This window comes from Saccopteryx leptura, chromosome 4 (genome assembly GCF_036850995.1).
Source record: "Saccopteryx leptura isolate mSacLep1 chromosome 4, mSacLep1_pri_phased_curated, whole genome shotgun sequence".
Taxonomy (NCBI): Eukaryota; Metazoa; Chordata; class Mammalia; order Chiroptera; family Emballonuridae; genus Saccopteryx; species Saccopteryx leptura.
The window spans coordinates 107,647,167-107,663,557 of NC_089506.1; the positions used below are offsets into that span (position 1 = coordinate 107,647,167).

The window sequence follows — 16,391 nt, forward strand, 5'->3', positions numbered from 1 at the left end:
GACAAAGGAAGTCCTGCGACACCTCAATTTAAGGATGGCCATTCTAAGCTCCCAGAAGCTAAAAAGAGGTTAGGAAAAGTATCACCCTAATTTAGGGTTGACTCTATGGGACAGGGAGACAGATTAGAAAGACGTATGAAGCCACTGGAGAACAGAGAAAAGGTTTCTAACCCTCATGGCAAGGGAAGGTCATGGTTAAACCACTTTCCTAACAAAAAATCAGAACAGGATTTCTGTTGCACTTTCCGATTTAAAAGAATACTGAAAATGTAGTTTAGAGGACAAGACTTTGGCACCCTACAAGGACAACAGGACGAAATATTGAAATTGGAACTTCACAAGATGCAGGCTATTTGTTCACTTGGTAGTGAGAGGTTGATGGAATCTGAGAAGGATAAAGGTCCGACTGGGACAAGTTGACTGAGAAGGCTGGCTGCCTACGGAATGTGCCATGACCTGTAAACTGGCTTTCCCATGGCTACCTTACTCAGAGACACATTTTATCTCACACTAAATTCTTCTTGAAGAAGAGATGCCAACTGCCCACAAGCAGTCGGCAAACACCTGTACTATCACATAGTGACTTGCGACCAGACAACGGGGCTCCTGGTCAATGCAGTGCGTGGGGGCTGTGAGGGGAGAGCACGGTGCCCCCGTCGGCTGACAGCCATGCTGGACAGTCCGGAAGCGGCCCTCCCAGTGTCACACAGGGGCAGGTCTCTTACCAGCTTCTTTCTGCAGAGTTCTCTCTATGTTAGACACGCAGGATGCACAGGTCATGCCTGCGATCTGAACAAAGCACTTCTGTGGTGCTACAGTTGTGGAAGCTTGTGGGGACTTCGCTGAGCAGCCAGGGCTGTGGATTTTAGGGGGGCACTCGGTGTGGAGAGCCACTTCCTCTGCAGACCCAGGCGTGCCAGCTGTGGTTTGCGTTGTGAAATTCGCCACGCTGTGCTCTCCAACGTGGTTGCCAGAACAGTTTGCTGGAATAAAATGTCAGAAACCTTTCAAATTACAAGAAATTGCTGAGGTTTTCTTCCCCGCAGGGGTGTGTAAGCCTGACAACATTCAGAGGAAAGTCTGGAAAGGTCACAAGGGTTGGTGTTTCCATCACTGCCTGTCTCTCCCCAGAATCAGCAAACGAGTCACACAGTTGTGGACACATGAAAATATGCCAGTACTTCGAAATGGAACGTCTGGCTAGATGAATGCTCTAATTAGATGAGGATAACAACAAATAAGAATTCTTCAGGCACTCTGCTGAGCACATGCGCGACCTCCTCTAACCTTAAAATAGCTATGTGGAAACGCTACCAAGACTCTTTTGAGTACAGTTGATCTACATGGTCGGCCCCTCCGTCCCCTCCCACACCGGCCTTCTGGGATCCCCACTGTGCTAACACACAGACTATCACTTTACCCAGCAGCACTGGTTTACATCCTGGACTTCATCACTGTGCAGAATGACTCCATCTCTGGAATCTCAAGCTCACAAAGTCTATTCTACGGCCACCTCTTAACACTTTGCCTTATGTACTCATCAACCCTCCTCATTTCCCACTCCATCACCTGTTTCCTAGATTCACCTGCCTTTCTATCCAAACATTGTGGTCAGTGATTTCAATAATATTTGTGCTATTACAGAGAATTTCATACCCTGAGCAACCTGCAATTTACACATTGCTATTCTTTAACACTGAGGTGTGATTCAACTAAATTCTGGATTTCTGGAGATTGCTAAAGAAAGTTAAAATAAATTTACAAAAACTCAAACAAGCTAATGCTACTGGGACTTTTATTCATCTATGCTAATACTACAAGTGTACATATAAATTGATAAGGCTTTCTGGAAGTCTACATGGCGATATGCATTATTAAAAACAGTACCTCTAGCCTGACCAGGCAGTGGCACAGTGGATAGAGCGTCTGCCTGGGAGGCAGAGGACCCAGGTTTGAAACTCTGGGGTTGTCTGCTTAAGCGCGGGCTCACTGGCTTGAGCATGGGATCATAGACATGATTCCATGGTCGCTGACTTGAGCCCAAAAGTCACTGGCTTGAGCCCAAGGTCACTGGCTTGAGCAAGGGGTCACTCACTCTGCTATAGCCCCCAGGTCAAGGCACATAGGAAAAAGCAATCAATGAACAACTAAGGTTCCACAAGGAAGAATTGATACTTCTCATCTCTCTCCCTTCCGGTCTGTCTATCCCTATCTCTGTTTCTCTATCCGTCTCTGTCTCTCTCACTAAAAAAAAGAAAAAAACAGTACCTCTAACTGCTTTGTACTTAGTAGAGGCAAAATAAATATTTGTGATGAAATTAAATAATGTTTATATCTGTGACCCAGCATTTACACTTTCAGATATTTAAAACTAAGTATGTATACAAAGATTTAGCCTCAAAGATGTCCGTCAGAATTATTTGTAATCACCTACAAAGACAATAGATCAGAACAGTCTAGGAGAAAACTGATTGACTAAGTTACAGTGTATCCATATGAGGGAAAGCTATGCAACCAATGAACGTGTGGTGTTGCAGACATGTGCTAGAACTTGTAAGAATGACTACGATAAACTGCAGGGGGGGAAATGATTACAAAACTATGTATAATACAAACCTACATATTTCTAAGTATAAATTATACGTGCTTTGGGAAAAGTCTACAAGACCACAGACTGTGGACTGTGAGGGAAGGGAATTCCAGACAAAGAGGACAAGCAAGCACAAGACACTGACTGAAGTGAGAACGAGTCTGATATGAGGAATACAAGGGGTGAGAAAGGCAGTGATAAAGGAGGGGGCTGTCAGGCCACCATAAGGATCCTTCCTCTAACATGAGACAGGAGGGCTTTGGAGCACTGGCAAAGTAACAGACTCTCTGTGATGCCGGGCAGGGAACACGCTGCAAGGTTGAGAGCCAGGAAGCAGAGGCACCAGTTCTGAGCCTCTTCCAGGGTCCAGGAGACAGATGACCAGTGTGCTGACCTGTCCAACCTTATCTCTCATCACCTATACCCATGCCCCATCAAGCCAGACTGCTCTCAAGATATAACTGGAGGCCTCCTGCCTGCAAGCCTGTGCTCGTGTCTCCTCCGCCCACGGTGCTTGATGAAATCCTATCCAAGCCCTGTTCCAACATTACCTCTTCCATCAAGACTTTGGGAGCCCCACAACCAAATACTGGCATTTCTCCTTATATTTTAAACCCAAGAGACTTCACCTATACCTTACTTGTTGCAATTATTCTCACGTGGCCTCAGATGATGGGTGTCTGTGATCTGTGACCCTGTATGAACCATGCACAGGCAGGTAGGTGCTAGACTGCCTCTGAGCACTTCAGGGCAGCCAGCACAGTACCTGGACTCAGAAGAGCCTCAACACATGTGGTATGAGACAGCTGTGCCCTTAAAGTGGCATTACCCATTTACAGCAGTGAGAGGAACACATTATACATAACAGATGACTCTTCATCCACCTGTCCACCCATTAATTAATTCATTAAAAAACAGTCACCATGCAAATCAGTGAACAGATGCTGGGCTGCCTTCTAGATAAAAACCAGGACAGGTACTTTGAGCTGTCAAATTGTAATTGCATAGAGACCATATTTTCTTTAGTCTGGACATTTATTTTATTTTTATTTTTTTTCGTATTTTTCTGAAGCTGGAAACGGGGAGAGACAGTCAGACAGACTCCTGCATGCGCCCGACCGGGATCTACCCAGCATGCCCACCAGGGGCGACGCTCTGCCCACCAGGGGGCGATGCTCTGCCCCTCCAGGGCGTCGCTCTGCTGCGACCAGAGCCACTCTAGCGCCTGGGGCAGAGGCCAAGGAGCCATCCCCAGCGCCCGGGCCATCTTTGCTCCAATGGAGCCTTGGCTGCGGGAGGGGAAGAGAGAGACAGTGAGGAAGGAGGGGGTGGGGGTAGAGAAGCAAATGGGCGCTTCTCCTATGTGCCCTGGCCGGGAATCGAACCCAGGTCCCCCGCACGCCAGGCCGATGCTCTACCGCTGAGCCAACCAGCCAGGGCCAGTCTGGACATTTATTTTTATTTCTTTTTCCTTTGACCCAAACTGGCCTCACCCAGTGCCCTGAATCACTAGCTCTCCTCTTCCTCACTTATTCATTAAGCCCTCAGGCCAAAGTGGTTCTGGTCAGCAACCAGTAGTCTTAGGAACAAGGTCCTGGGTCTACTGACGATAGCGACAGTTTTCAGTCCAACTACAGATAGCTTGGCCTCAGTTGTGTGTTAGCTCTTGACGTAAGAAGGTGGAACAATCCCACAGAACCAATCCTTGCAAAATTGGATGGAGCAACTCCAGGGCTGACATCATAATCAGATGCAATGACCAATCATCCCCTACCCTAGCACCAACCAACGATAGAGACCATGTCCCTGACTCCCTCAGTCACCATGGTTACTGATTTCCCCTATATATCCATCCCCTGGCAGCCACGGGAGCCAGGTCTCTGAGCATGTGCTACCTGTGACTCCGGGCATGGTACCACATCCTTAACCCTCTGAGTAGTGAGTTTTTGTTAACCCTCTGAGTGAGGATGTACACGAACATTCGTACTACCCAACGAGTTAATAAATCCTTAATAAATCCTTACTTCTGGGCTGCAAACTCCTGGGTACATCTTGCTGGCCTTTGATGTGTGCAGGCATCAGTCCAGTAGCAAAATAAGAGTGAAACTCAAAGCCTGTCACCTCCTGCGTGCTCCCAGAAGCTTCCCTTCCCTTCCTCTGCTTCATTACCAAGGGGTCTGACTCCTGCAAAACCACTTTCCTCAGGCTCCCTTGTCCACCGGTTTCTGATTAAGTGTGGCACACAGGAGATAAAAAGTGGGAAACGAGAGTACACAAAGGGGAAGAATGAAAGTGTCTCCCATCTGCCTCCTGTGACCCCAGCTCACAGCCACCGCCTTTCCTGTCATAGTTCCAGAGGCACAAGTTGCCACCAGGTGACTTTGGCCCGGGCTTTTGTAACACCCTCTTCCCTCAGACCCACTGCCTGAGGGTGCTTGGGTTTCCTTCCCATTCAGCTCCCTAAAACCCCCATAAACAGTTCCTGGATTAAAGCCCTCCACTGAGCTACCTTGTGACCCTACTGCGCGTGGCCCATTCTTTCCTCGCTTTGATTTCCTTCACAAATACCTACTGTGCTGGGTGCTACTGAGTCAAAGAAACAAATCACATGAGTGAAGATGGTCCTCAAGGAGTTCCTATTCAACCCAGAACGAATAATCAAATACAAATGATGCCCTTTTAGCATAAGTGGCTACGTTGTCACCAGCACACTTAGAGATTAACCTAAACTAAGATTGACAGATAAAATACAGAATGCCCAGCTAAATTTGAATTTCAGATAAACAATGAATAATGTTCTAGTATAAGTATGTCCCACACAGTATTTGGGATATACTTATACTAAAAAATTATTGTTATTTATCCAAAATTCAAATTTAACTAGGTATCCTATATTTTTACTTGGTAAATCCGATACCTTAAACACCTCTTGGTATAAAAATAACTCTCACAAACTCGGGCCAAGACAAATCGCTGTTCTTTTTTTTTCTTTTAGGTTTAATCAGATCCAATTATTCTGGATTATGTAGTTCAATGCAAATTTCCTCTGACTGCCAGCAACCTGATTCCACTGCTGAACGACTTTAAACCTCACACACATAGCAAATGAGGACTCCACACTACATTTCTCAATTTCTGAGTACAGGATTTACTGTTCTATTGGTTTTCCTTATTGATTTTTATTTTAAAACACACACACAAATAAAATAAACCCTACTTACTTCCTGAAACTTGGTACAAAGATGAAGTACAGATGGGGCCAAGTCACTCTGCCTGACTTATCCGCTCCCTTTAAGGGTGTGTGTGAGCAGTCAAGGATCACGACAGAGAAAGCTTCCCAAGGAGAAACACTTTACATCATGGCAGCTGGAAAATGGAAGCAGAAGGCTCAGGTCCCGTGGCCCTGAGTGCGGCCAATGCGCTTTGCCCACAAGCTCTTTCTGGTGACGAGCCAGCCTCTCCTGTCCCTGATGAAGCCCCAGCCAGAGACCGAAGAAACTGCCTACGTCCTAGTCCAGCCTTTATTTGCAATGACACCCAGGGCCCTTTATCTTGGGATCTAAACAGTAACAGCATTACTGCCCACACAGCTGTCCCTCACTAAATGTCCCACACTTCTTCCTTCCCTCAGCCTCTCTCTCGACCACCATCCCTATCTTCTACCCACCTCCGTCCCGGCCAGGTCTGAGCCACCGAGGTCTGCCCCTCCTCACCAGCATGCAGGCAGTGAGCGACTGCTGCCGATGGCCTCCTCCAAGTTAAGCCTTAGCCTCTCTGGACCCTCCTTTTTTATTTCCAGGGCCCCAGCTGAGGTGCCCAACCACGGTCTACCTCCCGGTCCTCACACGCAGGGCACCGTCCTCTGCTCTGGAGCTTCCCTAGCACACTGCGCTGCAGCTCGGGCCTCCAGCTTCCCCAGCACACTGCGCTGCAGCTCGGGCCTCCAGCTTCCCCAGCACACTGCACTGCAGCTCGGGCCTCCAGCTTCCCTAGCACACTGCGCTGCAGCTCGGGCCTCCAGCTCGGGCCTCCAGCTTCCCCAGCACACCGCGCTGCAGCTCCGGCCTCCAGCTTCCCTAGCACACTGCGCTGCAGCTCGGGCCTCCAGCTTCCCCAGCACACTGCACTGCAGCTCGGGCCTCCAGCTTCCCCAGCACACTGCACTGCAGCTCCGGCCTCCAGCTTCCCCAGCACACCGCGCTGCAGCTCCGGCCTCCAGCTTCCCTAGCACACTGCGCTGCAGCTCGGGCCTCCAGCTTCCCCAGCACACTGCACTGCAGCTCGGGCCTCCAGCTTCCCTAGCGCACCGCGCTGCAGCTCGGGCCTCCAGGTCACTGCCCAGGCTGCTCTGTTCCCATCACCAGCACAGCCGGCCGCACCCGGCCCCCAGCCCCTCACTGGCTCATGCCCACTCACCCTCAGAGAAGCCTGGCTCAGGTGCCCTCGCCCAGGATGCGCAGGACGGGTCCTGCTACCCTCAGGGGTCTCCACCTCTCAGAGCCCCTCACGACACGGACGCTGCCAGGGGGAACAGGGCGGCAATCACTCAGGAGCCCACGGCTCACACAGGCCTGCCGTGTGGCAGAAAGGAGGCTGTGTTTACTGGGCTCCCGTGCACAGAAAGTGAGGAAATTGGCAAGTGAACAGTCAGTAAGCGGAGGGGGGAGCAGGGATGGCCACTACCCTGGAGACTCTGTCTAGTGAGGTGGCAACAAGGTATGTGGACACCTTGCTTTGTGGAGACTGTCACCACACCCATCTTCTCACAGCCATCATGGGGGGCAAAGGAATACACCATTAAATCTTTCCCTTAATTCCCACTTACAAGAGAACAGGCTCTGGGTGGTGAGACTAATGTTACATTATTTTTATGATTTTATTTTGTTTGGCAGAGAAATCTTCAGAAGAAGTAAGGCTGATCCCTTTGGTCAGAAAAGGGCCTGAAGTTCCTACTGGACTCTTCTTGAGACTTGTTTGGAGGTTCTAGCAGGGGAGCGCAGCTGCTCGTATACCCTTGACCGAGAACGGTCCTCTCCTCTGTCGGGGAAGGTCGTCCTCTTTGACCGAGCTCGCAGCTTCGGGAGGGACGCCCATGGAGCGGTGAGGGAGGAAGGGGACACCCGCCTAGCCAGCCAGATCGGCCGAATCAACCCCGGCGATCAATGGGGTGACAGGTGTCACAGCCAGATCACCCTCACATCCATCTTCTTAAAAACACAGAATCAGAGTTCTGCTCAGAAAAGAAGCCCAGAATCCAAGGACCTCAGCATCTTAGTCCCAGCTACATGAGAGGCAAATCTGAACACTTGGAAACTGTTTCCTCTACCTGAGAAACTTAACACATAGGGGAGAGTTGCACAGTGCTCAGGTGAGGCATGAGTGTGGCTCACCTGTCCAGCCAGGCAGGTAGGATGCCAGACGGCAAAAAGAGAAAGGAGACAATCCCGGGTGCACATCAACCGTACGGACTACGTACCAGAGATGACCACAGCCTCAAATCCCACGTCCTCTACAGCAGCTCGGAGTTCTTCTGGGTTAACAACAGCGGGGTCACAGAGAATCGTTCCAGTGCCTTCAGCCAGAGAGACGGACACTTGCTGCACCCCTTCCCTCTGGGAGATCACGCCCTCGATGGACTGGACGCAGGACGCACAGGTCATGCCAGCAATAGCAAGCACCACGGTGTTGCCCGTGCCCTGCCCCTGGGTTCTCTGGGCAGGAGCTGGGGAGTGATGTGCGGAAGACCCGTCATCTGTCGCACTTCCTTCTGCTCCATCAGGAAGAGAAACTTTGAAGTTCCCCGGTGGCAGAGCCTCGATGGCCCTCTGCAGGGCTCCCAGGGAGACACAAGAAGGGCGGTACTGTACTCTGGCAGTTCTGTTCTCCAAGGACACTTGGATATTTTGAACCCCTGGGAGCTGGCTTATATTTCCTTCAATATTCTGAACACAAGACTGACAGCGCATTCCATCTACTCTCAGTTGCAGGGTGACCACCTGGCTCCCTCGGTGCCCCGAGGTCTGAGCGTTACAGACATTCTGGTTAGGTGCTGAAGGTGTCTTTGAGCTGGTGCTCTGTAACCGCCCAATATCAATGCGGCCCAGGCTTACGGGAGCCACTTTGTTCTTGATGACAGCTTCGAACCCCATGTTGTTTACATGGTCCCTGAGATCCTGGGGTTGAATGAGGGAAGGCTGATATGTGATGACCGCTTCTTGGTTGTTGAGTGAGACCCTGACTCTCACCACTCCCTGCAGCTTCCCAATCTTGCATTCTATGGAGCTGACACAGGACTGGCAGGTCATGCCCTCCACCCGAAGCCTGACCACGGCCTCCAGCTGTGGCGAGGACCATGAGGGCCAGGAGCCAGCCTTTCCTTCTGCGACACTGGCCTCAAAGCCCATGTCCTCAATGTGCCAGCACACCTGTGGCAGGCTCACAGCTGCCGGCACGTACTTCACAGCTGCGCTGCCATGCTCCAGGGAAACCCTGATGCTCATGATGCCTTTCAAAGTGGAGATCCTGTCCTCAATAGACTTGACACACGACTGGCACGTCATGCCCCGGATGCTGAGGGTGCTGGTGGTTGTCTGCGAAGGGCACTCACCATCCAGACTACCCTCATAGCCAACATTGTCAAAAGCGAAGCTCTGCTTCATTGCTGCTTCCCGGCCACGAGCAGGCAAAGAAAGCTTAGACAGAATCTAAAAGAGAAAGAAATAACATTTTTTATCCTTAAAATGAAATTTTTTCTGAAATATCCCAGCTTATCTGACACTGAGAAAATGGAAAATAATGCCACTGGTGTCAAAACATCCCAAGAGTGCAAGCACATAAAATACAGGGAAAGAAAGCTCTAGACACTACAGGTGACCTTGTGCAACGCAGGGTGAGGGGCGCCAACTCCTGCACAGTCCAAATCTGCATATGACTTTGACTTCGCAATAACGGAACACCTGGTGCTCTACACCCTCGGGTTCCCAACTCCAGATCTAAAACGCTGACCCTTGAACAACACAGGTTTGAACTGCACAGGTTCACTTATCCGTGTTGTTCCAGGGTCAACAGCTTTTATCAAATGAAAGGTTCACAGATGGGTTCCTTTCAGCTCTGACCTTCTGTGATCTGAACCTAGAAGTCCACTTGCCCACCTTAGTGAGATGTTTTCCTTACCTAGATGACGTGCAGGAAAGAGGGGAGCGTGGTGCAGTATACAAGAACAGAACAAGCATGCAAGCCTGTGGCAGAGGCAGCAAGCACAGCAGCCCACAGTTGTCCCCAAAGAGCATCCCCCAGCACTGGCTGATACCTGGGCCCCCTCTCCCCACAAAGAACTCGGTCTTTTCAACTCAAAGTTTAGGGGTCCTGCTGCAATGCAAACACAAAACTTTGGTAACACCTTAATTCGGCATCTTCTTCTAGAAGTGTCTTCTCAATCTCTTACCAGGACTTAACTATCCTTAACAACCACCACGCACACGTCCCATATGCAGACCTTCCAGGCCCCACCTGGTCAGACCACATGCCAGTGAAAAAAGGTCTGGAAGTATGAGCCCTGGGTCAGGGCACCTGAGATTGGCCAACTGGGGCAGCAAGGGAAACCTGGAGAAACAGGAAGTTGAGTTTAACAGAACTTCTCAGCTCTGCCTTCCCCTAGTGTCACTGCCCTCCGGGGCATTCAGGACAGCGATAATAAAATTACAAGTGTGTCGCCAAATTAAATGGACCCATTTTCTTAATGTGTCATACATAGTCAGGTGTAATTTCTCAGTTTCTTATAAAAACGTGCCCTCGGCCATTCTATTAACCTGACATAATTTTCTTTCACAGGGATCCTGCCTCAGCACTCTCTTATTAGATATATTTTTATACCAGTTCTATTACATATTTTAGAAATTTGGTAACAGGCTTTTATATACAGTACATGATTAAAATAAAAAAGGCATGTCACTTCTACTTCATAATCCTACTTATCTTCAAATGAATCTCAATTACATGGATGGATCTCCACATCCGCATGCAGAAAACGCCTGATTTTTCCAACTTCAGCTTTTGAGCAGCTTAACAAGATGAAAGTTTAAATAACTTTTAAAATGGACTACGTTTTCAATTGAATATTCAGAGGACATCGTAAGCTAGTTTGAGATTGATAATGATAAAGAATTGTTTTTAAAAATATTCACTATAGCATTTCCTAAAATAATATAGAAAAAAGGAGAATAATTAAGTAATGTAAGGGACAGCAACTCAAAAGAGATTCAATAAATAAACTGCAAGTACACCTGGCGTATGAAAACGCAGTACATAAGGGTGACATGCCATACAGTATTGACAACCGGATAACCACCTCAGAAAACTAAGTGGAGCGTCGGCCTAGCATGCGGAGGACCCGGGTTCGATTCCCGGCCAGGGCACATAGGAGAAGCGCCCATTTGCTTCTCCACCCCTCCACCGTGCTTTCCTCTCTGTCTCTCTCTTCCCCTCCCGCAGCCAAGGCTCCATTGGAGCAAAGATGGCCCGGGCGCTGGGGATGGCTCTGTGGCCTCTGCCTCAGGCGCTAGAGTGGCTCTGGTCGCAATATGGCGACGCCCAGGATGGGCAGAGCATCGCCCCCTGGTGGGCAGAGCATCGCCCCATGGTGGGCGTGCCGGGTGGATCCCGGTTGGGCGCATGCGGGAGTCTGTCTGACTGTCTCTCCCTGTTTCCAGCTTCAGAAAAATGAAAAAAAAAAAAAGAAAACTAAGTGGAAAATATAAATTTGGAACCTCTGTCAAAACGTATTTCAGGTAGATTAAAAAAGAAGATATAAAAAGCAAATAATAAAATACTAGAAGAAAATATAGGGGAGTACCCATTATCATCAAGAGTTAGGGAAGCCCGAGCATGACAACAACAACAACAACAACGAACAAGAAAGTCCAGGCGCTAGGAAAGAAAACACGATCAATCTAACTATAATAAGAGAAAAACCGTTCAAACAAAGGCAGAAAATGATAAATGAAAAACAGAAAAAAAGCTTTGCTTCACATTAAGCAAACGATGAACTAATTTCTTTAATATAGAAAGAGCTCCTTCAAGGAAGAAAAAGGCCAACAATCCAATAGAAAAAAAGAAGGCAGCTCATCAAAAAGGAAATGCAAATAAATTTCTAATAAATAGAGAACTTGAGAGGAGAAATGTAACATTCCGACCTCCCTGTGGCACAGTTTCCACCGTTCACATTGGCACCCATGACACACTCCTCAGAGCTAGTGGCAGTGTCACTTCTCTGAAATGCAGCTTGGCAATACCTACTAACATTACAAGTTCAAAAGAACGTGTCTCACGGCTAATTCAGGCAGTTAGAAGAATAGTATAAGGATGCTAATTCTGCTTCTCAAGCCACATCCTGTAAAAGGGGCCACAAGAAAATTGGTGATTTGGCTCCTCTGATTTTGCCAATTGGATTAAAAAAAAAATAGGTCAAGAACGCCCTGAAATGGAACTAACAATACATGAGCATAAATTTAAAGGACTTTTAGATACTGGAGCTGATGTATCTGTTATTGCTAAGCTACATTGGCCTCCTTCTTGGCCCACTCATGCAGCAGCCACAGAATTACAAGGTATAAGGCAGAGTAAATCCCCTCAACAAAGTTCTAGTTTTCTACATTGGGAAGATTAAGAAGGTCATTCTGGATTCTTTAAGCCTTATGTGCTCCCTGGATGGCCAATTAATTTGTGAGGTAGAGATGTTTTGAAAAATATGGGAGTGTTGCTTGTCAGTCCTAATGGTTTAGTCAGTACTCAGATGCCTGATCGGGGATTTTTGCCCACCAAGGGTCTAGGGAAAGAACAGTGAGGAATTCTCACCCCCATAGAAGGTGTGGATTAGGATATCAAAATTTAGCATAGGGGCCTTGGTAGCTCCTGCTACCTCAATAATGCATTGTACAGACCCAATTACTTGGAAATCAGATAATCCTGTATGGGTAGACCAATGGCCCCTTTCTCAGGAGAAACTTAGGGCAGCTGCTCAATTGGTACAAGAGCAGCTACAGCTTGGGCACATAGAACCATCTAATAGCCCATGGAATACACTTCCATATTTTTATTTGTTGCCTCCTGGATTATCAAGGGGCATAGGCGACTCTTACAGCTCATAGGTTTTGAGCCTCAAAATTATTGTTCCTTTTTTCAAAGGATCAACAACAATGGCTCTGGGAAACTTGCATTAAATGGCAAATCGCTCTTGCAAATCAATGGACAATTTTATACTGAAACTATCAACTTAAAATCAGCTCAAAGTCTAGAATTATATGCCATTATCATGGCTTTTCAGCATTTGTCATATTCCCCCTTTAATCTATATACAGACAGCAAATATTTACTTATGGTGTTTCCACTATAAAGACTGCTGTCTTAGGGACAAATGCTGATGAACTATTTCAGCAGTTCCTCCTTCTTCAAAGACTTGTATGTCAACATAGAGCTCCATGTTTCATAGGACATACTCAAGCTCACTCCATGCTCCCTGGAGCTCTAGCACAAGGGAATGCCCTTTTTTTCTTTTTTTCTTTTTTTGTATTTTTCTGAAGTTGGAAATGGGGAGGCAGTCAGACAGACTCCCGCAAGCACCCAACCGGGATCCACCCGGCAACGCCTACCAGGGGGGAATGCTCTGCCCATCTGAGGTGTTGCTCTGTTGCAACCAGAGCCATTCTAGCGCCTGAGGCAGAGGCCACGGGGCCATCCTTAGCGCCTGGGGAGGCTTTGCTCCGGTGGAGCCTTGGCTGTGGGAGGGGAAGAGAGAGACAGAGAGGAAGGAGAGGGGGAGGGGTGGAGAGGCAGATGGGCGCTTCTCCTGTGTGCCCTGGCCGGGAATCGAACCCGGGAATCCTGCACACCAGGCCGATGCTCTACCACATTGTCTGTATGTACTGTTCTATTATTGGATTTCCTAAACTGGTTAAACTGAAAATGCTCCTGCATATGGAGCAAAAGCATTTACTGTATTTTGTCATTCTTACAATCTTTAAAGTTAAGGTATTATTAAAGTGTACCCAGCAAATATTTTAAGGTCAATTAAAAAAAATTTTTAAAGGGGATAGTCATATCCTGGAACTCCTACTGGTCTACCATATCATACTTTTTACTTAAAAAAAAAGAATTTAAATTTCTTTTGAATGCTGATGAACAGGAGACGCCAAATCTTTTTTGCCTGCAAACTACTACCTTCTTTATTTGATCCAGCTAATAACACTACTTTGTCTTTTTCCAAATAGCTCCAGATACATGGAAAAGATTTATATAGGCGGATGGGGATCCTCAAACCCCTCAGCGAGATCTTCTGAGCATGGCTTTTAAGATACCAAGAGGCAGAAAAAGCCCAATAGAGATCAGAGGAACTACCAGCTTTTAGGATACGCCCTTATAGGCTCCAACGCCCCAAAGGGGTCTCATAGGATGCCATCTGGGTCCTGCTTCAATAGTGGAAAGGAAGGTCATTGAGCTAAAGCCTGCCAGGCTTACATGCCTCTGCTGTGAGGAAACAGGGACACTGGAAGGTAGACTTCCCCCTCGCTCCTCTAAGGGAGGGTTCAGTCTCTTCCAGCCCTGCTCCAGCCAACTATGACCTAACCTTGCCCAGAATGCTGGGGTTTGCCACTGAAGGCTGAAGGTGCCCAGGGCCATCAGCCCCATCTACGACACTGTGGACGAGCCTAGGGTATTTCTTCCAAGAAGCAGGTAGACTGATCTCATTTGCACAAGGGCCACTTAATTATGTCTTGCCTGAATAGTCAGGTTTTTTATTCTTCCCTAGAAGATCTCTGTTGTGGGTGTTGACAGTCCTATTTTCTGCTGCTTTGTTTAATATATAGTGTTTCCTTTATTCCTCCTACCTCAATGCCCCATCATATTTCAGGCTGGGACCTACTCCTAATTTAGAGCTCTCTTTCCCCCTTTTGCCAACTTCTATTATGAATCTACCTTTGCCACCCAGCTTAGTGTATCCCAAGGTTCTCTTTACCAAGCCACAGTCACAGAGCTCCAGGGAAAAGCAACCTGGTCCCATCTCTCCAGGCAGAGGAGAACAGAAGCTCCATCTCCACACATGCTGCAGATGGCTTTTCCAGTCTACCTGAATCATTACCAACTAGAAGCAGCGGTCATTGGGACTTGGACGTGAGCTGCAAAGTATAGAATTGTGACAACAATTCCAGTGCCATGTGGACTTTTCCTGGATGTGGACTTTTCCTGGACTCCTGCTCCTGTGACAGCTCCTAACAGATTGAACTGGGGTTGGGTTGCATTTTTCAGGGGTTTGGCATGGTGTTGGGGCCAACTTGGACGTGGTGAACATGTTAAGGACACTACTCTTTTATAGATTCTTGCTGTATTGGCCAAGAGTTTGCTTAAAGGCTTTAATCACTGTAAAAAAAAAATAGAAGACTAGATAAAGAAGATGGGGCACATATACACCATGGTATACTATTCAGCCATAAGAAATGATGACATCGGATCACTTACAACAAAATGGTGGGATCTTGATAACATTATATGGAGTGAAATAAGTAAATCAGAAAAAACAAGAACTGCAGGATTCCATACATTGGTGGGACATAAAAACGAGACTAAGAGACATGGACAAGTAGGACTTCCAGGCCGAGCTGAGGCAGGCCTTTTTAACAGAGACCCCAAGAGGTGGTTAAAGCTATGCTGGGCGATTCCCCAGGCTCCTGGTTCCTAGTGCAGAAAACAGCTGGAAAATGTAATAAAGACATGATCTATGGCAGGGGTCCCCAAACTTTTTACACAGGGGGCCTGTTCACTGTCCCTCAGACCGTTGGAGGGCCGGACTATAAAAAAAAAACTATGAACAAATTCCTATGCACACTACACATATCTTATTTTAAAGTAAAAAAACAAAAGGGAACAAATACAATATTTAAAATAAAGAACAAGTAAATTTAAATCAACAAACTGACCAATATTTCAATGGGAACTATGCTCCTCTCACTGACTACCAATGAAAGAGGTACCCTTCCAGAAGTGCAGCGGGGGCCGGATAAATGGCCTAAGGGGGCTGCATGTGGTCCGCGGGCCGTAGTTTGGGGACCCCTGATCTATGGTTTAAAAAAAAAAGATTCTGCCAAACTTAGTGAAAATCTGACACAAAGTACTTGGTATGTAATTATTATTATATGCTTTAACTAGCTGTAACTGCTTTATAAATTTTATAACGTAAAGTTACTTTCCTACTTTATAAATCACCATTACTGTGGAACTGGTGGGCGGTTAGAAAATTTTACTAGTAACAGAGATACAAAAGTGGGCGGTAGGTATAAAAAGGTTGACTACCCCTGGTCTAGAGCAGTGGTCCCCAACCCCCGGGCCGCGGACTGGTACCGGCCCATGGGCCATTTGGTACAGGTCCGCAGAGAATAAATAACTTACATTATTTCTGTTTTATTTATATTTAAGTCTAAACGATGTTTTATTTTTTAAAAATGACCAGATTCCCTCTGTTACATCCGTCTAAGACTCACTCTTGACGCTGTCTCGGTCACGTGATACATTTATCCGTCCCACCCGAAAGGCCAGTCTGTGAAAATATTTTCTGACATTAAACTGGACTGTGGCCCAAAAAAGGTTGGGGACCACTGTCCTAAAGGATCTTATTGAAGGGGAAGAGGAAGTTTTCAGGTACTAACTTTTGCCCCTTTAATCTCTTTCTCTGGGTGTGTTTTTTTTTTTCTTTTCAGAAAGGAGGGGTAAGGGGCCCTGACTCTTCCTTTTAAAATACTAATGTTAATTTTTG

The 16,391-nt window shown here is 47.3% G+C and overlaps 1 protein-coding gene across 11 annotated transcripts in view; it reads right to left on the reverse strand.

Moving 5' to 3' along the window:
• ATP7B (ATPase copper transporting beta) overlaps nt 1–16,391 on the reverse strand; it is a 77,094-nt gene that overhangs the window by 34,188 nt on the left and 26,515 nt on the right. For all 11 annotated transcript variants that reach the window (XR_010751053.1, XM_066380946.1, XM_066380945.1 and 8 more), the window contains 2 exons: nt 8,067–9,294; nt 726–983 (listed from right to left, as the gene is read on the reverse strand). Coding sequence is in view for 10 of the 11 variants with exons in the window: in XM_066380946.1 (XP_066237043.1) it covers nt 726–983; nt 8,067–9,294 (1,486 nt within the window). In the remaining variant the exon portion in view is untranslated. The remainder of the gene's footprint in view (nt 1–725; nt 984–8,066; nt 9,295–16,391) is intronic.